At 34.4% G+C, this 24,143-nt stretch overlaps 2 protein-coding genes and 1 pseudogene across 3 annotated transcripts; 1 reads left to right on the plus strand and 2 right to left on the minus strand.

Moving 5' to 3' along the window:
* Positions 1-928: 928 nt before the first annotated feature.
* LOC144547713 (putative disease resistance protein RGA3) lies at positions 929-6,643 on the minus strand. The gene is made up of 3 exons (XM_078296413.1): positions 6,291-6,643; positions 1,374-4,658; positions 929-1,158 (listed from the first exon to the last, which is right to left on the minus strand). Exons 1-3 carry the CDS (start codon positions 6,636-6,638, stop codon positions 1,144-1,146), a joined length of 3,648 nt encoding a protein of 1,215 aa, XP_078152539.1. The 5' UTR covers positions 6,639-6,643; the 3' UTR covers positions 929-1,143.
* An 896-nt stretch (positions 6,644-7,539) lies between these two features.
* LOC144547868 (UDP-glycosyltransferase 74E2 pseudogene) lies at positions 7,540-8,444 on the plus strand (annotated as a pseudogene). The gene has a single exon (XR_013509164.1). The product of XR_013509164.1 is annotated as a UDP-glycosyltransferase 74E2 pseudogene (transcript).
* A 7,462-nt stretch (positions 8,445-15,906) lies between these two features.
* On the minus strand, positions 15,907-20,007 carry LOC144547820 (putative disease resistance protein RGA3). The gene is made up of 6 exons (XM_078296507.1): positions 19,636-20,007; positions 18,284-19,345; positions 17,002-17,725; positions 16,715-16,839; positions 16,072-16,092; positions 15,907-15,966 (listed from the first exon to the last, which is right to left on the minus strand). Exons 1-6 carry the CDS (start codon positions 20,005-20,007, stop codon positions 15,907-15,909), a joined length of 2,364 nt encoding a protein of 787 aa, XP_078152633.1.
* Positions 20,008-24,143: the final 4,136 nt, after the last annotated feature.

Here is a 24,143-nt window from a genome sequence, read left to right on the forward strand (position 1 = left end):
TTAACTTTGTTAATTTTGTGTTCTTATACTTGACAGTGTATAATTTTTTGTTTTCTTCATTGAAAATGATCGTCTTCATATGTTTTCTTCCTTGAAAAGGCTCATATTAATATTAATTGACAATTGTAAAGCACAAAAAAAAAATATTGCAATCATTTTTCCCCAAGGGAAGATGTTGGACTCACAATGATTTTGTCACCCAATAGAAACCTAAGGTTGTAGCTAGCAATATTTTCTTAGAATATTTGGCGAACAAATTTTAATTAATTTCATAATTTTTATTTGAAAGAAAGTTAGACAGACATCTCGTAAAAGATGGAAAAAATGCTTTTATGTGGAATCAAATGTTTTTATTGGAAAAAAAATTGAAATAATTTTATTTGAAAATGTTTTTATATGGAAACAAATGTAATTTGGTAAAGCACCAGCTATTTCAATATATAACACTAATATAGGACACATCTTGGAAAAGATAATAACCAAAACAAACAATCTCATTTGATTAGCACTAATTGTTAGTCTGAAAGATATTTGAGGAGACTCTCACCATATGTAGGATTAGATTATTTTCCTTTTCTTTTCCAATTTGATTGTTGTGATTGGCCTATAGATGTTGCCACTGTAGGATAGGCAACCTTGTTCTAAATTGTGTAATATCTTTCGTGGCAGGGGTTGTTCTACAAAAATGTAGAAATGGTGCAGCCAAAACTACAAACTTGAGAAGTTGCTATAGATAAGATGTGAAAATTGTGGAGTGCGATAACAAAAACTGGACCAAAGATTTGTTTTCCACTCAAAAAGGACTGGCTTAGTAGGTTTTGTTTCTTCAAAAGGTTCGTTTTAATTAATACTGTTAATTACCATACACTACACAAATATATTGGCTAAAGAAAAGAAAAATAGTAGAGATAAGGATAACGACAAAAAATTGGGTAATACAAAAATTGACTTAATCATTCTTTAATAGGCGAATATTTGAAGAAAAAGTTAGTAGAGAAAAAAAAATCAATGAAAATGAATCCCCATGAAAAAAGGAAATTATTTGTGTATTACAAAACATATAATAAATAAAATAGTAAATTTATTTCTATCAAGGGTCTTCGAGGAGACTCCTAAATGTTTCTTGTGGGGCAAAGCAAGACATCATCGAATAGATCGCTGCAAAAAAAGTTGGACAAGAGCTTAATTTTGTAGCAGCAACAAACAAGTAATATAAATATGAAATGTTTATTTGTCGAAACAGGTAATTTTGTAGCTTGATTAGTCAACAAATCCTACCAATGCTTATGGTTACATAAAAGCAAAAAAGTTCAGTGGCCTAAAATCTAAATATTAAAATAATAATTATTATAATAATAGGAAAATTTATGAACCTGATTTGATTTATGTAGATCCCCAATTTCAATGTCAGTGCAACCGCAGTGAAGAACACAGACATAAGGAATGAATGGCTCTGTCACCCGCAATTTTAATGTCAGGGTAGTCTCAATTGGAATCAATCCATCTGGCAGAACACAGAGCAATTTACAGTGTTCGATTTCCAACCTTGCAAGTGTTAAAATGCTATGTCGGCCGATATGTGGCTTTCCATGAGAGGAATCACCAATTGGCTCAGTGGATTCCACCAACTGTAGTCCATCCATTGTTATTGATTTCAGGACTGTACACCAGGAAATTTTCAGTGTAGCCAACTTATCCAGATTCCCTAGTCCAGTAATCAACTCAAGGCAGTAACAATCAGAAATCTTCAATTTCTCAAGCTGGGAGGACATCTGCTCCAGCTGTAGAACTCGGAAACCACGACAAGCACGAATGACGAGGTGCTTGAGAGTGTGAAGATTGTTGAATAGAAGAGATGCAATCTGGTCACATTTATCTAACAAGATTTTCAACCTTGTAAGTGTTGAAATGCTCTGTCGGCCGATATGTGGCTTTCCATGAGAGGAATCACTAATTGGCTCAGTAGATTCCACCAATTGTAGTCCATCCACTGTTATTGATTTCAGGACTTCACACCGGGAAATTTTTAGTATAGCCAACATATCTAGATTCCCTAGTCCAGAAATCAAATCAAGGCAGCGACAACCAGAAATCTTCAATTTCTCAAGCTGGGAGGACAACTGCTCTAGCTGTAGAACTCGGAAACCATGACAATCACGAATGACGAGGTGCTTGAGAGTGTGAAGATTGTTGAATGGAAGAGATTGAACCTTGTCACATTTATCTAACAAGATTTTCAACCTTGTAAGTGTTGAAATGCTCTGTCGGCCGATATGTGGCTTTCCATGAGAGGAATCACCAATTGGCTCAGTAGATTCCACCAATTGTAGTCCATCCATTATTATTGATTTCAGGACTTCACACTGGGAAATTTTTAATGTAGCCAACATATCCAGATTCCCTAGTCCAGTAATCAACTCAAGGCAACGACAACCAGAAATCTTCAATTTTTCAAGATGGGAGGACAGCTGCTCTAGCTGTAGAAATTGGAAACCATGACAATCACGAATGACGAGGTACTTGAGAGTGTGAAGATTGTTGAATGGAAGAGATTGAATCTTGTCACAGTTATCTAACAAGATTTCTTGAATTGATTGCAAGGAACATGGATCACATATCCATCCTGGCACTGTGGCAGAAGAATAAAATCCTACTCCAAGTTTTCTGAGGTTAGGATGTGGCTGGAGGGATTCTAACCAAGAAAAATCGGCATCATGGAAACCTATTTCTGGTATGAGAATTATTCCCAGCATTGATTTCAGAGGGTCAACCCAATCAGGATTACAGTTTATATAAAAAGCTTCAAGTTTGCACTTATTTCTCATGTTAGCACGCTGGGCATCTTTTAAATTACTCACTCCATAAATAGTGAGATTTCCTTCAAGGTCCGTCATATCCTTTAACCAAGCTACATTTATAACGTTCACCCATGCTTTCATTGTCTTTATTGCTGGAAAATTAACAAGCCCATGCGGGAGATAATCCAATGAATTATATTGTTCAATAATTAAAGTTTGTAGATTGTAAAGGAGGCCAATGGATAATGGCAATGTTTCAAGATATGGACACTTAATATCAAGATGAGCTAGATGTCTCAACTCGGAAATGGAATTAGGAATTCTTCTCAAATAATCCCCTTTCAATTCCAATACCCTGAGTGCTTCAAATTTTGTGAGGTTACATATTTGAAAATATATGGAACATTTTTTAGTACTTTCCGACAACCTTGAATTTAGATCCATTTCCTTGGTATTGTTTATACAATACTCGTGCTCTAAATCTCCATAGCATCCTCTTACATAGATAGAAAGGGTTCTTAAACCCACCAGATATTGTTGGAGAACTTGATTTACATATCCAGAGAAACCACCTACATATAAATGACATGCTTCTTGCGGAACGTTTTGCTTTTGAATATCAAGTGGTTGATTGATCTCCACCGAATAATGTTCATTCTCAGAATTAAGTCGAGCAAGATCATGGATTATATCATGCAACTTACAACGTTCTTCAGATCCCCGTGAAAAATCATCAACAAAGGACCTCTGTTTTAACTCCTCATAATATTCAACACCAATATATGTGATTCTTCTTTGGCCCTTGGACTCAATGTAGCCATGAGAGATCCATAACTCTATCAAATGCATCTTTTCTAATATGTAATCTTTTGGGTACATTGAGCACAATAAAAAACACGGCTTAAGGTGGGCAGGTAGATGAGCATAACTAATCTGAAGTGCTGGGAATATATCATTTGATGGATTGGACTCCCAAAGATCATTTTCTAGAATCTCTATCCACCTTTCTTCATCTGTTTCGTGCCTAAGGAGGCTTGCAATCGACTTCACGGCCAATGGCAACCCACCACACTTCCTCATAATATCCTTTCCCATATTTACCAAGTGTGGTGGCATAGTGTCACTTGTACCACAAAATGCATAATGCTGAAACAACTGCCAGCACGAATCTTCAGGCATGCTAGTTGGACTAAAACAGGTCGTTGTTTGCATGACATCTGCAACCTTTTTATTTCTTGTTGTCACGAGAATTCTAACCAGCTTTGCTTCTTTAAAGGGAACCTGGAACAACTCCCAAAGACTTTGATTCTCGTTCCACACGTCATCTAAAACAAGCAGTATTGTTTTTCCCTTCACAGAATTTGCAAGCTCCTCTTGTAATGAACTGCACTCACTCAAACCGTTCTTGGCTTTGGAATCGTTCTCGTCTTTGGAATCGTTCTTGTCTTTGGGGACTGATTCAATGATTGCTTTAGTGAGTCTCACAACATCAAATTCTTCAGAGACACATACCCACCCAAATAAATTAAAGCACTGGGTTACCCTCATCTCTTTGTAGACTAGTTGGGCAATGGTGGTTTTTCCGAGGCCACCTTTTCCAATAATTGAAATGACCAAAAATGGCTTTTCTTTTTCAGATAGTAACAAATTGATTACCTCCTCTATTTCATCATCTCTCCCAAAAATGCCTGCCTCATCTACCATGTGACCCGTTGGGGGTTGTAAAATTTTATTGTTCAGACGTCTCACCCCGTCACTCTCCCTTAAATGAAGAGCCTCACGATCATTCGCAATTTCGTCAAATCGACTTCTTATTTTTTTAAGCCGATCAATCATGCCATCGGGAATTTGCACAATGTGCTGTCCAAAAAGAAATGTATATATTATATAAGTATGCTAAAATTCATAATTTGTTAACTTAAAAATGATAATTAGATGAGAAATTTATTATATTATGTGACCACTCTGATGTTAGATTGGAAAAGCTGATAATATAACAAGTGACCATACATTCCGGTGGATTAATAGGGGTGAAAACGGAGCGGGTTCAGAGCGGATAATGTTGATACTATATCTGCATCCGTCAGATAATGAGTAGATACGAATATGAATACAGATAATAAACGGATATCAAAATTCAAAACCAAATCCGTCTTAAACGGATACGGATACGGAGCGGATAATTTACGAATACGGATTCGAATACGGATATGAAACAAATAATTGTCGGATAATTGAATTATTTAAACTTTAAGATACAAATATTAATTAACAAAATTCAAATATGAAAATGAATGAACAACTTAAGTTAGTTTATTTAAATTTGTAATTAAAATTTATGGAAATATCAAATTAAAATAAAAAATATAATTGAATGCCGGCTGGATTTAAAATGGAGACAATTATTAACAGAAATTTATATAAAAAATATATATATATTCAAAGCGAAGCTAGATGGCTAACTGCCTTTATAATAATATATATATATGGCAGCAGCAGCCTTTTCGTCTAAAATTAAATAAACGAGTCAAAGACGTCAAGCTAGTCAAAGCCTTGCTCGAAGTACGAGCCTCATAAAGCAGCGAAATAGATGCGCTGGCTAGGTCTGTTGTCCGGATGCTTCAGATATAGCTTTAGTCCCACAATCATAACGGAAAATAAATATGGTTAATATATAAGCCTTGTCCGATTTGTAATCGTTATGCACTAAGATATCGGAGATAGAATGGGTTGGAAAATTTGATTCGGATACATGCAGTTATCCGATCCGTTTAAGCACCTCTATCTGTATCTAGGGGTAGCAACAAATCTTGTGGACCGCTCATGACTTGCAATTTAACTTGTTTGTTAATAACTCATTCGTTAATGGACTCAATTCAAAATTAACAAGTTTGAGCTGGGTTCTATCTCACTGGCAAGCCAGTTCGGTTCAAATATGAATTTGTGAAATGATATAAATTTACGCGAATTTAGTATATATGAATTTATTTTGAAAACTATGTTGGTATGAAATTAAAGATTTAGTATTTTAGTACGTAAGAATTTAATTATAAACTTAATTTATGGTAGTTAACTTTTTATTACATTATCTAATACATCTGGACTTTCAGTCCACGAGCTTTTGCAAGCTGGCTCGGCTTGTTTATTGTCAAAAAAACGAGCCACGAGCCACTTTTTCAGCTTGAATTCGAATGTTGGTTCGCTCATGACTCGCTCGTTATTAAAATGAGCGAGCTATGAGCTTGGTCTAGCTCGGACCGAGCCAGCTCATTGCCAGCGCTATCCGTATCCGGATACTATTTCTCTCATCAAAGAATTATCCAGATCCTTATCCAGTCGACTCCATTTTCACCCATAGGTGGATACCAATCTAGCTAAAAAATAAATAAAAAATTGAAGCATCCTCTATTAAGTTTTAGTACCACACAAGAAGAATAATAACACTTGCACAAGTAAGATAATTTTTAATATCTATATGCATGAGGTACTAACCTCCATCTTCTCTGTCTTGTGAGAACCTGGAGCTTCAGAAGCCTTTCTTGCCTCTAGTTGGACACGGGTGACCTCATACCGGTACTCGCTGAGCACATCCACGGCATTATAAGCGACCTTCTTCAGCTCCTTGAGCCATAGCTTTACAGAACGGTCTCTGATCTCCCTCTCCTCAGCATCGTACAGTGTGGCCTTGATCCGCTCCAGAGTTCGCATCAGCCTCTCCAGATCCTCCTCAAAAGCTCGAGCACGTCCCCTTTTGGAGTTATTAGAATTTGAGGAAGAGGAAGAAGGAGCCAGCACAGAGGCTCTAATTGAGGGGAGCAAATTGGTGGCTAGAGAGAGCATAGAGGTTATCAAATACCCTGCCATTTTGCTCTGTAGATTTCTTTGAAGAGGCTATTAGGAAAGAACCTTAGATCTGAGTGGTGAATGTGAGAAATGTGTGTAGAGTAAAGAGCACCAGAATTTTGAGTTCTGCGAAGAAGTGGTGTGGAGAAAACTTTGACCATAGAAAATTCATCCTAACCAAGGGGAAGAGGTATTAGTCGCCACCATAGAAATTTGGTATTGTCGCTTATTAGTCGCGACCATAGAAAATTCATCCTAACCAAGATAATTCGGTATCATCACTTGTTAGTGGAGACCATAGAAATAATTGACAGCGAACCAAGGGGAAGCCTGGAAGAGTTAATTGCCTTCTGTTAGAATTAAAATTGGTTATGTACATTTAATCGGATGAGGTTTTTAATTGAAGAGGTCATGCGGCCTTTGGCTTAATTATTTATTTTTATTATTATTTTTAAATCTAATAGGTGTACTATTATGTGTTGAAACTTTAAATAAAAAAGGAACTGAAAAACAGAAATAATAATTTTCGTTTGAGCCTCAAGTTCACAAGTATTATAAATAGATATATAAAAAAAGAGATATATATCTAATGATTAAAACAATGGGTTGAAATATAAATTTTGAGTTTTTCGATTTTATTTCCAACAGACTAGATATAGCAATATATCAACAAAATATTCAGAAATCGTCTGCAACACAATATGAATTTATTGAAGAAATCAAGTGAAACTTATCTTTACTTGACTGTACCAGCTGTGAGGAGGAGAAATTGTGCTCTTCAAATAATTGCTTAAAAATTGAAAAGTCAGCAATGAGTTGGCTACAAAGCAATATTCAATGAAAAGTCAGCAATGAATTCTAAATTGCTTGACTTATTATTGAATTGCTTCATCTGTTTTGCTTCACAAAAACAATGTCATGTATAATTTCAAGAAGCACAGTACATGGAGTCAAAATGGCGCGGTAAAACAATAGGGCCAACTGTACCGTCTTCGTACCTCTACAACCACCTCCCGTCTGACACATCGTATGGTTTCCACCTCTACACACCAACCATAACCCCTTGCATTGCATGGCTCGACTCAAAACCACCGCAATCGGTTGTGTATACCTCCTTTGGTAGCATGGCCTGCCTAGACCCGGCCCAGATGGAGGAACTGGCATATGGACTCCACGACTGTGGAAAGCCGTTTTTGTGGGTCGTCAGGTCAGTAGAAGCCGACAAAATACCCGAAAATTTTGCTGAGAAAGTGAAAGATAGAGGGGTTATAGTCTCTTGGAGCCCGCAACTAGAGGTGTTGGCGCATCAAGCAGTGGGGTGCTTCTTTTCACATTGCGGTTGGAATTCAACTGTAGAGGCACTCGTGCTAGGCGTGCCAATGGTGGGGATGCCTCTGTGGACAGATCAACCGATGAATGCGAAATATGTTGAAGGGGTTTGGGAGGTTGGAAAACGGGTTAAACCGAAGAGTGGCGGGTTGGTGAAGAGAGAAGAGATTGTAAGGTGCTTAAGTGAGGTCATGGAAGGAGAGAGGTGTGAGGAGTACAGGAGGAATGCAAAGAAATGGAGAGAGAAGGCTCAAGAGGCAATGAGAGAAGACGGAAGCTCTTATAAAAATATTGTTGAATTTGCGGCTAAGTACAGGGCCAACTGATACTACATTACATGTGCACATTATAGACTGGAATTTACTGGTATCGAGCCATGCCTCGATCATTTACTCTCATTCCTCACCTATTTATGTTATTGTTTTCATGTTTGTATCTTGTTCATATTTGGTGTTGAATCAGCTTTTCAATGTCTGTGAAGAAAATGGCCAAGGACAAATAGGGGTGTCAATGGGTACGGTACAGGTCGGTGGAGACATTTTCATACCCATACCCATTAAAATTGATCTTATTCATACCCTACCCATATCCATTAAAAATTGATCTTACCCTACCTTACCCTTACCCGTTAATATTATCGGGTAACGAAACGGTAGCGGGTGAATAACGGATAATACTAGTATAATAATTAGTTTTATTATATTTTACAAATTAAACATCAAAAACTCATTCATTTTAACACATATATAATTGCATTTCTAATAAAAAATAAAATAAATGTGCAATCAATTCCAACTAAATTATTTTTTTATAAATAATAAAAATTCAAAAACACGAATATACATTTAAGTGGGTTAGAAATTGAATTAAATATACATTTAAGTGGGTTGGAAATTGAATTGAATATATATTTGAATTTTATAATTACCCTATAGGGTAACGGGTACGAAATAGTCATTACCCATACTCTTACCCATTTATTTAACGAAAAAAAATTCTTACCCATACCCATACCCAATAAACTAACGAAAAAAAAAACTTACCCATACCCGCCTTATCGAATACGATACGGGTCGGGTAAACGGCTAAAAAGGTACCATTGACACCCCTAAGGACAAACAAGCATTTCTCAATATATAAAGCATATATTTCATCTAAAAAAGTGTTGCCTATTTTGTGATTGTGGCAAGACTGATTTAAAATTGTTCAATTAAAATTACCGTCAATAACACTATCAGGAGTATTTTATGAGAATAATCACAAAAGAAACATGTATTCAATTCAACCAAGAAAACCTAACCTCCTTTTCAAAATATTTTGTAAAATGTTATTCGCTGCCAGAGACAGAAGCAAATATATAAATTACAAATCCAATATGCTCTCTAAACAAGGGAAATTTAATTCATTAATTAATTCTACCGAGTCAAAGAGGAAGGAAACGTAGGAGGGGTATAATCGAAAATATAAATTTTAATGTGTGCGAGCTAAGTGCAAGGACAAACAAAAAAAGTATTGAAATAGTTATGGGTAAACATAATTGTATTGAAGTCTTGAGGGTACACAAGAAATTGATCCATTTTCAAAATATTAATTAGCTAAAAAAAGAGGATGCACATATATCACTTAATTAGATAAAATGACGTAGATCATATCTAACAGTTTTAATTTAACTCTTAAATTTTAGAAATAGAGACATAATGGAGGCACAAAAAGTGAAGGCATGCATTTGAACCCTCCTCAACAAAGAATAGGAATAAATTTTGCTGGCTAGCAAACAAAGATTATTTTACTATTTTATCAGTGTAATATAAAAATATATATAATTATTGTGAAAATATGTTATTTCCTATAATATGATGGAATATTATAGCACAAAAACATGTATTCTTTTTTTTATATTCAATATAACACAATTACATGTATTTTAAGGGTCTAATTCACAAAAAAATATTTGACTACTGAAATAGTTGAATGAAACATATCTCATATTCTAAAGAAAATTTATCTCAAATCGATATATGCATGGGTAATGAAATATACGATATACTAATGAATGCGCTACTTAAATACTACAAGTTATATAATTTCAAGGGCTTGGTGAAGAAGTGCATCCCTTTTAGCATTTAAAACTTTATTGCAACTATTTTGCCACTAAAGCTGCATTATTATTATGCTGCGGATGAGTAATCGACTCAATATCAACTTCAACACGAATAGTTGTAGAAATGCAGCCACAAACTGATCCCTGTTGCTGTAGGAGTGCAGAAAGTACATGGGACCCACTAGTCCTCGCTCCTCAATTTTTAGTTTCCTATGACGGTATCGTAAAAGATCTATGTAGTGATCAACTTTTTGACCCGGTTTCTCTCTACAATTCACCCGCAGCATATTTCTTTTGTAAAGATTGAATCACAGAAGATCTTTGCTCCAAAATCACAATGAGTAAATTCAGAAAGCGTGTTGATGGACTGGGCTCAAGAGATTATATAGTAGGTATACAAAAATGTAGTAATTTTATTTATAAATAATATAAAAATTAGGGTAAATTTCGCTGGAGGTCACTAAATTTTATTATTTGTTACGAATTAGTCACTCAAGTTTGATTTGTCCCTTTTAAGTCACTCAACTTTGTTATTTGTCACAATCAAATCCTTCTATACTTTTTCATCCAAAAATTTAACGGAATATTCCTATTCCATCCAAAAAATTAACGGAATATACTTATTCCCTCCAAAATATTAACGGAATTAGCATATTCCATCCAAAATACTAATAGAATTAGCATATTCCGTTAAAATTTTGGATGTAAAAAATAGAGGGACTTGATTATAACAAATAACAAAGTTAAGTGACTCAAAAGGGACAAATCAAACCTGAATGACAAATTCGTGACAAATAACAAAGTTTAGTGACTTACAGTGAAATTTACCCTAAAAATTAATACAAGGTAATTGATTAATTGTGTAGAAAATTTGCTTGAACAAAAGGAACCAAAAATACCTCATACTACACATATATATAGAGAGAGAGGAGGGTTAAAATGCACCCTCTCTTTTGTGCTCCTAACATGCACTCTCTCCTCATATCTTTATTTTCAAAGTTCAAATAGTCAATTCAAACCTTCCAACGTGTTCTTCATATTAAAATGTGCTTGGAGACCAAATTTTATATTTTTTGGAAATTTTTTACTATTTTTTCAGAATTTTTAAAAATCATCACTTTGCTGAATTTTTTTTTATTGTTTAGTTTAATTAAAAATTCTGAAAAAAAAGTAAAAAATTTTCAAAAAATGTAAAATTTGGTCTCCAAGCACATTTTAATATGAAGAACACGTTAGAAGGTTCGAATCGACTATTTGAACATTGAAAATAAAGATATAAGAGGAGGGTACACGTTAGGAGCACAAAAAGATAGTGCATTTTAACTATCCTCATATATATATATATATATATATATATATAAGGAGGGTACAAATGCCCCCATTTTTTGTGCCTTCACAATGCCTCCATTTTTAAAAAACTTTAATAACTCAAAATTTAAAACTTAGAAATTAAAATAAAACCGTTGGATATAATCTACATCATTTTATCTATGCACGTGTAAAAATTATGGCATTTCAATTTTGTTTTGGTTGTCATCAAGAGCTTGTAAAAAGCGTACTAATGTGGATAATTTCTAGACGTTGATTTTTCAACTTATTGATTCACATAAAAACTAAATTGAAATGTGATAATGTTTTATGAGCACATAGAGAAAATAATATAAATCACATCTAACGGTTTTATTTTGACTAGTTTTTAAAAGTGGAGGCATGGTGGAGGCACAAAAAATGGAGGCTTTGAACTCTCCATTTTTTGTGCCTCCACCATCAGGGGCGGAACCAGGGGGGTGCAAGGGGGGGCCAGGCACCCCCCAACTAAGGCGGAAGTGCTTACTGGGGTGGTTATTTTTATGTGGTTTTTTACAGATGCATACCGATTGGCACCCCCCATGCAGTTGTTCTTTCGTCTTTCGGCAGCTCGCCCCCCCCCCCAAGTTCAAGTCCTGGTTCCGCCCCTGTCCACCATGCCTCCACTTTTAAAAACTAGTCAAAATAAAACCGTTAGATGTGATTTATATTATTTTCTCTATGTGCTCATAAAACATTATCACATTTCAATTTAGTTTTTATGTGAATCAATAAGTTGAAAAATCAACGTCTAGAAATCATCTAAATTAATTCGAATGTTTAAAATTTTCACATGTAGACGCATCACTTGTAAGTTAGGCGGATTTCAATGGTTTGAATTCGTCATTTAAAACACCCTAGTTCTACTCATAGATTATATCCAATGGTTTTATTTTCACTTTTAAATTTTAAATTTTGAGTTATTAAAGTTTTTAAAAGTAGAGGCATGGTGGAGACACAAAAAATGAAGCCATTTGAACCCTCTTCTCTCTCTATATATATATTCCCTAACTAAAAGAACCGAAAATAATTTACAGTTCGTTTAGAAGAACCAATTAAATTTTAGGTTTTGTCTACATAATTAAAATCTCATGGCAGGCTAACTATTGTCCTGCATATATTAAGTTGTAGTGTTTTGAGTTAAAAACTGTTGGCGATCATCCAAGGAATCACATGTTCACTAATTGGTGTTATACAAGGTCAGTTTATTCATTTTTTTTGCAAATTTATTAAAATGTTTGTTTTTAGTTGACAGAGAGCTCCCATGCATTCAAATGTCAAAGGATTTGTCACTTGGGTTTATCAAAAATCCCATATAGGTAAAGCCCAAATGAACGATTTAACTTTGTTAATTTTGTGCTCTTATACTTGACAGTGTATAATTTTTTGTTTTCTTCATTGAAAATGATATTCAAAGGTTTTCTTCCTTAAAAAGGCTCATGTTAATATTAAATTATTAATTGACAATTGTAAAGCACAAAACAAAAATATTGCAATCATTTTTCCCCAAGGGAAGATGTTGGACTCACAATTATTTTGTCACCCAATAGAAACCTAAGGTTGTAGCAATATTTTCTTAGAATATTTGGCGAACAAATTTTAATTTGAAATAATTTCATCATAATCTTTATTTGAAAGAAAGCTAGACAGACATCTCGTAAAAGATGGAAAAAATGGTTTTATGTGGAATCAAATGTTTTTATTGGAAAAAAAATTAAAATAATTTTATTTGAAAATGTTTTTATATGGAAACAAATGTAATTTGGTAAAGCACCAGCTATTTCAATATATAGCACTAATATATATATATATAGAGAGATAGGCTAATGTGCTTCCATAAGCACTTGGCCCGAAGTGCTGCCACCCCATTTTCGATTTTTCAAAATCCAAAAAGTCCATCCGAACCGTTCATCTTATTCTCCATATTAATATCTGCTTGGAGACCAAATTTTACATTTTTTGGAATTTTTGCGCTATTTATTAAGCCACTTTGAAAATCGCTGATCCAACGGTGAACCCCTGATTTTACTGTTTGGCAAGCCACCGTTGGATCAGCGATTTTCAAAGTGGCTTAATAAATAGCAAAAAAATTTCAAAAAATGTAAAATTTGGTCTCCAAGCAGATATTAATATAGAGAACAAGATGAACGGTTCGGATCGACTTTTTGGATTTTGAAAAATCGAAAATGGGGTGGAAGCACTTCGGGCCAAGTGCTTATGGAAGCACATTAGCCTATCTCTATATATATATGTATGTATGTATGTATATATAGAGAGCTGGGCTACGGTGAGTTGCAAAGTAAAGCGACTATTTTACTTCACGCTCATATTTTGCGATTTTAAAGTTCAAAACGTCGATCTGAACCATTCATCTTGTTCTTCATATTGAAATGTGCTTAGAGACAAATTTTACATTTTTTGGAATTTTTTTACTATTTATTAAGCAATTTTGAAAGTCGCTGATCTGATGGTCTAGAAAATTTTACTGTTTTTCACTGTTCACAGCAAAACAGTAATTTTCAAAAATGCTTAATAAATAGTAAAAAAATTCCAAAAAATATAAAATTTTGTCTCCAAGCACATTTCAATATGGATTAAACATCTAACTATTTGGATCGGTCGTTTGGATTTTCAAAATAAAAATACGGCATGAAGTAGAAACGCGTTTTACTTCGCAACTCACCGTAGCCCATCTCTATATGTATATATATTTATAGCTGACAGCAAATGCCGTCAACAGATATATATATAAATATTGATAAAAGTATATAACACTAACATTGGGTACACGTTGGAAAAGATGGAAAAAAATAATAGCCAAAAACAGACAATCTCATTTGATTAGCACTAATTGTTAGTCTGAAAGATATTTGAGGAGACTCCTTACCATATGTAGGATTATATTATTTCCTTTTCTTTTCCAATTTGATTGTTGTGATTGGCCTACATATGTTGCCACTGTAGGATAGGCAACCTTGGTCTAAATTGTGTAATATCTTTCATGTCAGGGGTTGTTCTGCAAAAATGTAGAAATGGTACAGCCAAAACTACAAACTTGAGAAGTCATTATGACTGAGATCGACAATGCTATAGATAAGATGCGAAAATTTTGGAGTGCGATAACAAAAACGGGACCAAAGATTTGTTTTCCACTCAAAAGGATCGGCTTAGTAGGTTTTGTTCCTTCAAATGGTCCGTTTTAACTAATACTTCCAATTACCATACGCAACACAAATATATTGGCTAAAGAAAAAAAAATAGTAGAGATAAGGATAACGACAAAAAAATTGGGTAATACAAAAATTGACTGTTGGCTTGCTTAATTGTTTTTTACAATTTCTTATTTACCCTTGTACTCTTTGTTATATTTAATATATCCCTTGAATTTCTTTACTTTTTTTTTTCTATTTACCCATATATATAAAAATCAATAGTTAAGTCTTGTCAAAAAAAATATTTTCCCATTATACCCTTCTCTTTTATCTTGATCCTTTGACAAACTAAAAAAATGGTACAGCAACAAAGAGAAAAGAAAGGTTGAATTGTTGTGCGACCTCTCCAGTGCAATGGGCACATAATAAGCGTCATAAAGATTAGCGGATGAAATACGAGATTTCAAGTGCAATGTGAGAAAAATACATTTTTTTTGTTGGTATCTGTGAGAAAGGCAACAAAGGCAATGAGAAAGCAGAGTTGTTACTCTGCTTGCCTGGATAAGTGGTAATTGCTATTTTCAAAGCCAGATTTCAAAAAATTAAAGAGGTCTATTTGGATCAGAGAATAAAGCGAGCGTTTGGGTTTGATACGGATCCATAATCATACATCCACTTCTGTGAAGCGTGCAAAGTTCCAACTGTAGAATGTCGCACAACAGTTTGGCATATCTCCTCTCTGTTGTTTTGAATGATGTGGAGAGAGGAGTATATTATTAAGCTTGGAGCTAATTAAGAACCCATTTGAGTTTCCATCTATTTTTTCAGACCAAGTAAAAACATTTTACATATTGCTTCCTGGTGCATCGTCTGGTGCTGACCAGATAATGAGCTTAGTTTACATTCATTGAGAAGTGAGCTATTGGTAACAATCTAATCAAATATTCATCCAATAAACTTTTTATTTTTGTTCTTTTAATGATATATGTATAAAGATGAAGGCAAAATCACGTGCACGTGCATGCAGAGACACACACACACACAACTTCTCCGGCACGTGTTTGATGAAATGCCTATGATAAATATGAATGTGTACTACTCCTTGGTTGAACTGGTACATTTCTAGCACATTCTTTTGCATAGTTTAGTTTATTCAATTAACTTCCGGTTTTGAAACAATAAGAGAATTAGTTTATTCATCTTATAGCTTGTGTCAGTAAATATATTACTTAGAAATTCAACAGAGAACATTTTGGACCATCACACTTACACAACAAGTAACAGTGGCTAACTTGAGGTGGAAATAAAAATCCATATTACCAGACGGTAGAACAACTCAAACCTTTTTTCTCTCATGGTGTGGACTGGTATGCCACTTTGGCATGACACCCAACACCTGACAGATACTAGTTACTCACGAAGAATGTAACTCAGTAAAAAAAATGAAAAATGCAAGCACACGACACCGACACTAACCAAGATAATTCATCATGAACTTTACCTTCTCAAATCCTGAAGCTGACTGCCAACATGATTCAGTGAGCATTTTTAAGCTTGTCAGTATAAAAGAGATGAAATAAAAGAGAAGGGTATAATAGGAAAATAAAAATTATGACAAGGTTTAACTATAGATTTTTAGCTATATGGGTAAATGAAAAAAATGTCAAGATAGTTGAGGGATATACTAAATATTATAAAGATTGTAGGGGTAAATAAGAAACTGAAGAAGTCTTTAAGGATAAATAGAAAATTAACCCAAAAAAAAAAAGTATAGAAAAAAAAAATCAATTAAAATGAATCCCCATGAGAAAAGGAAATTCTTTCTGTGTATTACAAAACATGTAATAAATCAAATAGTAAATTTATTTCTATCGAGGGGACTCCTAAATGTTCCTTGTGGGCCAAAGGAAGACATCATCGAATAGAACGCTGCAAAAAAAGTTGGACAAGAGCTTAATTTTGTAGCAGCAACAAACAAGTAATATAAATATGAAATGTTTATTTGTCGAAACAGATAATTTTGCAGCTTGATTAGTCAACAAATCATACCAAGGCTTATGGTTACATAAAAGCAAAAAAGTTCAGTGGTCTAAAATCTAAATATTAAAATAATAATAATTATAATAATAGTAAAATTTATGAACCTGATTTGATTTATAGTAGCTATGTAGATCCCCAATTTTAATGTCAGTGCAACCACAGCGATGAACATGGACATAAGTGATGAATGGCTCTGTCAGGGCAGTCTCAATTGACGGAATCAATCCATCTGGCAGAACACAAAGCAATTTACAGTTTTTGATTTCCAACCTTGTAAGTGTTGAAATGCTCTGTCGGCCGATATGTGGCTTTCCATGAGAGGAATCACCAATTGGCTCAGTAGATTCCACCAACTGTAGTCCATCCATTGTTATTGATTTCAGGACTTTACACTCGTAAATTTTGAGTGTAGCCAACATATCCAGATTCCCCAGTCCAGTAATCAACTCAAGGCAGCGACAACCAGAAATCTCCAATTTCTCAAGCTGGGAGGACAGTTGCTCTAGCTGTAGAACTCGGAAACCATGACAATCACGAATGATGAGGTGCTTGAGAGTGTGAAGACTGTTGAATGGAAGAGATTGAATCTTGTCACATTCATCTAACAAGATTTTTTTAATTGATTGCAAGGAACATGGATCACACATCCATCTCGGCACTGTGGCAGAAGAATAACATCCTACTGCAAGTTTTTTGAGGTTAGGATGTGGCTGGAGGGATTCTAACCAAGAAAAATCAGCATTTATTTCTGGTCCGAGGATTATTTCCAGGTTTGATTTCGCAGGGTCAAGACACCAACCGATGAAATCAGGATCACAGTTTATATTAAAAGCTTCAAGTTTGCACTTATTTCTCATGTTAGCACGCTGGGCATCTTTTAAATTACTCACTCCACAAATAGTGAGATTTCCTTCAAGGTCCGTCATATCCTTTAACCAAGCTACATTTGTAACTGTCAACAATGCTTGCATTGTCTTTATTGCTGGAAAATTAACAAGCCCATGCGGGAGATAATCCAAAAAACGACCGTCTTCCATAATTAATCTCCGCAAGTTAATAAGTGAACCAATACTTTCAGGTAGATATTCAAGGGAATAGCAATCGAGAATTAAAGTCTGTAGATTGTAAAGGAGGCCAATAGATAATGGCAATGTTTTAAGATATCGACACTTAATATCAAGATGAACTAGATGTTTCAACTCGGAAATGGAATCAAGAATTCTTGTCAAATTAAACCCTTTCAATTCCAATACCCTGAGTGCTTCAAATTTTGTGAGGTTACATATTTGAAAATCTCCCAAACATTTTTTATAACATTCCGACAAGCTTGAATTTAGGTCCATTGCCTCGGTATTGTTTATACAATACTCGTGCTCTAAATCTCCGTTGCATTTTCTCATTTTGATAGAAAGAGTTCTTAAACCCACCAGATTTTGTTGGAGAACTTGATTTACATATCCAGAGAAACCACCTACATATAAATGACATGCTTCTTGCGGAACGTTTTCCTTTTGAATATCAAGTTGTTGATTGATCTCTACCGAATAATGTTCATTCTCAGAATTAAGTCGAGCAAGATCATGGATTATATCGTGCAACTTACAACGTTCTAGAGCTCCAATTGAAAAATCATCAACAAAGGACCTCTGTTTTAACTCCTCATAATATTCAACACCAATTTCTGTGATTCTTCTTTTGCCCTTGGACTCAATGTAGCCATGACAGATCCATAATTCTATCAAATCCATCTTTTGTAATATGTAATCTTTTGGGTACATAGAGCAAAACAAAAAACACGGCTTAAGGTGGGGAGGTAAATGATCATAGCTGATCTGAAGTGCTGGGAATATATCATTCGATGAATTTAATTCCCAAATATCACTTTCTAAAATCTCTCTCCAATCCTCTTCATTTGTTTCATGCCTAAGGAGACTTGCAATCAACTTCACAGCCAATGGCAACCCGTCGCACTTTCTCAATATCTCCCTTCCCATTTTTCTCTTCAAGAAGAGTGTTTGCCCAGTGTAATTTGTACCACTAAATGCATAATGCTGAAACAACTGCCAGCATGAATCTTCAGGCAAGTTAGTAGGACTAAAATAGGTCGTTGTTTGCATGACCTTTGCAACCTTTTTATTTCTTGTTGTAACAAGAATACTAACAACCTTTGCTTCTTTAAAAGGAACCAGGAACAACTCCCAAAGACTTTGATTCTCATTCCACAGGTCATCTAAAACAAGGAGTATTCTTTTTCCCTTCACAGTTTCTGCAAGCTTCCCTTGTAATGAAAATTCACTCAAATTGTAATTGATTTTGGGGACTGATTCAATGGTTGCTTTAGTGAGTCTCCCAACATCAAATTCTTCAGAGACACATACCCACCCACATAAATCAAAGCACCGGGTTACCCTCTCATCTTTGTAGACCAGTTGGGCAATGGTGGTTTTTCCGAGACCACCTTTTCCAATAATCGAAATGACCGAAAAGGGCTTTTCTTTTTCAGATAGTAACAAATTGATTACCTCCTCTATTTCAGCATCTCTCCCAAAAATGCTTGCCTCATCTACCATGTGACCCGTTGGGGGTCGTAAAAGTTTATTGTTCGGACGCCTCGCCCCATCACTCTCCCTTAATTGGAGAGCCTCACGATCCTTCGCAATTTCATCAAATCGACTTCTTATTTTGTTAAGCCGATCAACCATGTCATCCGGAATTTGAACAATGTACTCAATGTACTGTCCAGAAAGAAATGTACATATTATAAAGTATGCCAAATTTCATTATTTGTTAACTTAAAAATGATAATTAGATTGGAACTGTATTATATTATGTGATCACTCTGATGTTAGATTGGAAAAGCTGATAATATAACAAGTGACCATACATTCCGGTGAATACCAATCTAGCTAAAAAATAAATAAAAAAATTCAAGCATCCTCTATTAAGTTTTAGTACCACACAAGAAGAAAAATAACATTTGCACAAGTAAGATAATTTTTAATATCTATATGCACGAGGTACTAACCTCCATCTTCTTACTCTTGTGAGAACCTGAGACTTCAGAAGCCTTTCTTGCCTCTAGTTGGACACGGGTGACCTCATATCGGTACTCGCTGAGCACATCCTCGGCATCATAAGTGACCTTCTTCAGCTCCTTAAGCCATAGCTTTACAGAACGGTCTCTGATCTCCCTCTCCTCGGCATCGTACAGTGTAGTCTTGATCTGCTCCAGAGTTCGCATCAGCCTCTCCAGATCCTCCTCAAAAGCTCGAGCACGCCCCCTTTCGGAGTTATTAGAATTTGGGGAAGAGGAAGAAGGAGCCTGCACAGAGGCTCTAATTGAGGGGAGCATATTGGTGGCTAGAGAGAGCAGAGAGGTTATCAAATTCCCTGCCATTTTGCTCTGTAGATTTCTTTGAAGAGGCTATTAGGAAAGAACCTTAGATCTGAGTGGTGAATGTGAGAATGTGTAGAGTTCCGAGGAGAAGTGGTGTGGAGAAGACTTTCAATGTTTATTTTTTATTTAACGAGAGTGGAAATGAATATTTTAGGTGGAGTGGGGGCACTAATTAATTGGAAGGAAGTAGTTCGGATAGACAGGAAGACATAAAAGGCTACCAGAGGAAGGATCAAAGTGAGACCTGCTCTGCCTTTCCATTTTCATTGATAGACGCTTCAGGATCGACCCAGGATAGATGCCAGCAAGAAATGTGAACTACCTCTGTTTGTCTTAGTTACAACAAGAATTGGACAACACTCTATATGATTTAGGATTTGAACTTAAATATTGTGGATTGTAAATATATTTTTATCATGCACGCATAAATGTAATTGATGTTGGTTGTACCAAATTGCGGTTGGTACAACTGTATCAATAGATTTTATTTCTATTTATTTAAATATTCAAATTCAAACTTTATTGTACCATGGTATATCAATCAATAATGTTCATGGTTGGTAGACTAATATTTTGAGAAGACAATTTGCAAGTTCAATTGAGTGTGTTTCTATTCAATTTATAGAAATAACAAATTATCTGTAATTTTCCATGCACACACAGCTGCACAAACAATACATATTATCACAAAAGCAATTTGAATCATGATAAGCAGGATATTCACAAATTGAGAAGTGAAGTAATCAAAAGATAAAAAAATAAAATAACACTAATCAAATCGATCCACACTCTTTATTACATTACAAAATTTATTACTGAATTACATATTATAAAGAAAAATCCCCAAATTACCCTAATAAAAAGTATCCCTCACCAATTGACAAATATTTTGCAATATTTAATAGCATAAACTTGATAAAATTCTAAATCCATCATGAATAAATATCTCCTTAAATGAAACATATCCAAACAACCATAAGCTCTAAATTACAACCTACCCAAACCTACAAAACTAAACCTAATTGTTATACATATAGATACATTAGAATTTTATATATATATAAAAAAAAAAGCTCCATCAATAACACAGCTAAGATGAAGTCCAATACATCCCTTGCTCATTTCATTATTCTGTTCTCATATTATTTGCTCAGCTTTGCTTGCGTATGAGATCAATCGATCAACTTGAAATTGATGTCACACTTCTGCCTTAAAGCCCTTAACATTGTACCAACAATCAATAAAAAAATATATAAACCTCATATGAACAAAACCAATCCTGAAATAAACAAGAAAGGATATTTTGTAAAATCTTTGACTGCAATTTATAAATTTAGAAGGATATTTCTTCATTGAAAATGATCGTCTTCATAGGTTTTCTTCCTTGAAAAGGCTCATGTTAATATTAATTGACAATTGTAAAGCACAAAACAAAAATATTGCACTCATTTTAATTTTCCCCAAGGGAAAGATGTTGGACTCACAATGATTTTGTCACCCAATAGAAACCTAAGGTTGTACCAATATTTTCTTAGAATATTTGGTGAACAAATTTTAATTTGAAATAATTTCATAATCTTTATTTGAAAGAAAGCTAGATAGACATGTTATAAAAGATGGAAAATATGGTTTTATGTGGAATGAAATGTTTTTATTGGAAAAAAAATTGAAATAATTTTATTTGAAAATGTTTTTATATAGAAACAAAGCACCAGCTATTTCAATATATAACACTAATATATATTTTTTTTATAGCTGACAGCAAATTCCGTCAACAGATATATTGATAAAAGTATATATAACACTAATATGGGACACATCTTGGAAAAGATGGAAAAAATCATATATAGCCAAAACATACAATCTCATTTGATTAGCACTAATTGTTAGTCTGAAAGATATTTGAGGAGACTCTTACCATATGTAGGATTAGATTATGTTCCTTTTCTTTTCCAATTGATTGTTGTGATTGTCCTATATATGTTGCCATTGTAGGAGAGGCAACCTTGTTCTAAATTATGTAATATCTTTCGTGGCAGGGATTGTTCTGCAAAAATGTAGAAATGGTACAGCCAAAACTACAAACTTGAGAAGTTATTATGACTGAGATCAACAATGCTATAAATAAGATGCAAAAATTTTGAAGTGCGATAACAAAAACGGGATGTTTTCCACTCAAAAGGATCGGCTTAGTAGGTTTTGTTTTCCACTCAATGAAAATGAATCCCCATGAGAAAAGGAAATTATTTCTGTGTATTACAAAACATATAATAAATCAAATAGTAAATTTATTTCTATCGAGGGTCTTCGATAGGGGTGTTTATCGGTTTGGTTCGGTTGAAACTGAACCGAACTAGACAAACCAAAGTTATAATTCAGTTTCAAAAATAGAACCGAACCGAACTGATTTAGCATTGCAACCGAACCGAACTGAACCAAAGTTTTATTTCTATTTGTTCGGTTCAAACCGAAATATATTAATTTTTTTTTTAAATAATTAATTTATAATAAACCGAAGTATAATAAGAAATTAATAAACCGGGGTATTAAGAAATAAATTGGAATATTAAGAAACAAACCGAAGTATTTAAAGCAATTGATTAAGAAATAAATCAGAGCGGTCCAAATCAAATTCATAATATATAAAAGTTCGGTCGGTTCGGTTATTTCAGTTTTGACCTTATATAACACCAATTTCAGCATCTCTCCCAATTAGTGAACATGTCGCAGCTTAAATTTCAACATCGGTCGCACCAGATCTCCATCGCGCCATGTCGCAGCTTCTCCGAATTTGACAAGCAAATATCTAATTCTAAATCATATACTCTTGTCATAACTAAACACACAATGGTAGTTGGCATTTCATGGTTGCTTCTTGTCAGTTCTTGCTTACGTAGCCGAAATCTAACCTTAAAGTCACAGCAAAGGAGATTCTCACAGGTGTTGGAGAAGTGGCTGAAGGAGGCGTCCACGAAATCACACACGGAGATATTGTGGGGTAAACCCTAATATAATGCAAAGAGCATGAGGTATCAATACATATCACTTTCTTAATTAAATTGTTAAATTTATCATTTTTCCTATTTCATTTATTCCTTGCATTTGGGATATTCCCTCAATTTCAATCACGCTCGACAGATGCTAGAGCATTGTGAATACGAATTAGTGAAACTCAAAAGATGTATGAATAATTGAACTCAAAAACTTGTATCAGAAAATAAATATTAGCACCTTTGTGTAAGGTAAGCACTAATTGACAGCTTTAACACAAAGTATCATGCGGATGTGAACACAGATAAATGAAACGGGCTCTGTTGCTTCCTCATTGGATGCTGAAACACTAAATTAATAATTCTCAATTGAGGGATGGTCATGGGCTATTAACAACTGCTCTATTAAGAACACTATGTTTTGGGTTTTGTGAGAAACTCACAACTGCTCTATTAAAGTAATTTTAGTTTGTGACAGCAAGTGATCGATGTATAAGTTCTACCAAAACATCCTTCTGAAAGATAAAACATTATAATAAAAACAAATGTGTATATTAGAAAAAAGAAAGATTGCAGAGTAGGTAACCGAATGACATAAAATAAAAGGACAAGGGTCCTCTCTTCATGAATCAAGAGGGAATAAATAAAGTTCTTCTCACAGGACAGGACAAAACTAAATTAATAATTCTCAAGAGGGAATAAATAAAGTTCTTCTCACAGGGATGGGCATGGGTTATTAACAACGGCTCTATTAAGAACACTATGTTTTGGGTTTGGCGAGAAACCCACTTCCCAATCCAAAAAAAAAAATTGTCTCTTCTTCTAATAAAACATTCTAATAAAAACAAATGTGTATATTATAAAAAGGTCGGATTGCAGAGGGGTCCGGATCCGTAACCCAATTTTTGGGTTTCGGATCGAGATCATCCGATTCGAATTCGTCGCTCGAGATTGCTTCGCGATTCGAATTCATCTCTCGGAATGTGTCCTGATCCAAAACCTATCTACTTTGCCTTTACTACCAAATACCAACAATTTGTTTTGTATTCCTATCCTGCACAGATTGTAACTCTGTGAATGCCACATAAAATATGTTATTCTACAATAATGCAAAAAACTTGAGATTTTGAAGTCAAGCTACTCTGT

The sequence above is a fragment of the Carex rostrata genome, chromosome 32 (assembly GCF_964058835.1).
Source record: "Carex rostrata chromosome 32, lpCarRost1.2, whole genome shotgun sequence".
NCBI classification, from domain to species: Eukaryota; Viridiplantae; Streptophyta; class Magnoliopsida; order Poales; family Cyperaceae; genus Carex; species Carex rostrata.

Bases quoted from the DNA above. Each gene is read 5' to 3' on its own strand.
- LOC144547713 (XM_078296413.1), bottom strand. From the start codon at position 6,638: ATGCTCTCTCTAGCCACCAATTTGCTCCCCTCAATTAGAGCCTCTGTG. The intron at 4,659-6,290 runs GTTAGTACCTCA...CTTTTTGGACAG, and splicing joins ACAAGACAGAGAAGATGGAG to CACATTGTGCAAATTCCCGA.
- LOC144547820 (XM_078296507.1), bottom strand. From the start codon at position 20,007: ATGGCAGGGAATTTGATAACCTCTCTGCTCTCTCTAGCCACCAATATG. The intron at 19,346-19,635 runs GTTAGTACCTCG...CTTTCTGGACAG, and splicing joins ACAAGAGTAAGAAGATGGAG to TACATTGAGTACATTGTTCA. The intron at 16,093-16,714 runs GTTCATAAATTT...TCATGTTGGCAG, and splicing joins GCTACTATAAATCAAATCAG to TCAGCTTCAGGATTTGAGAA.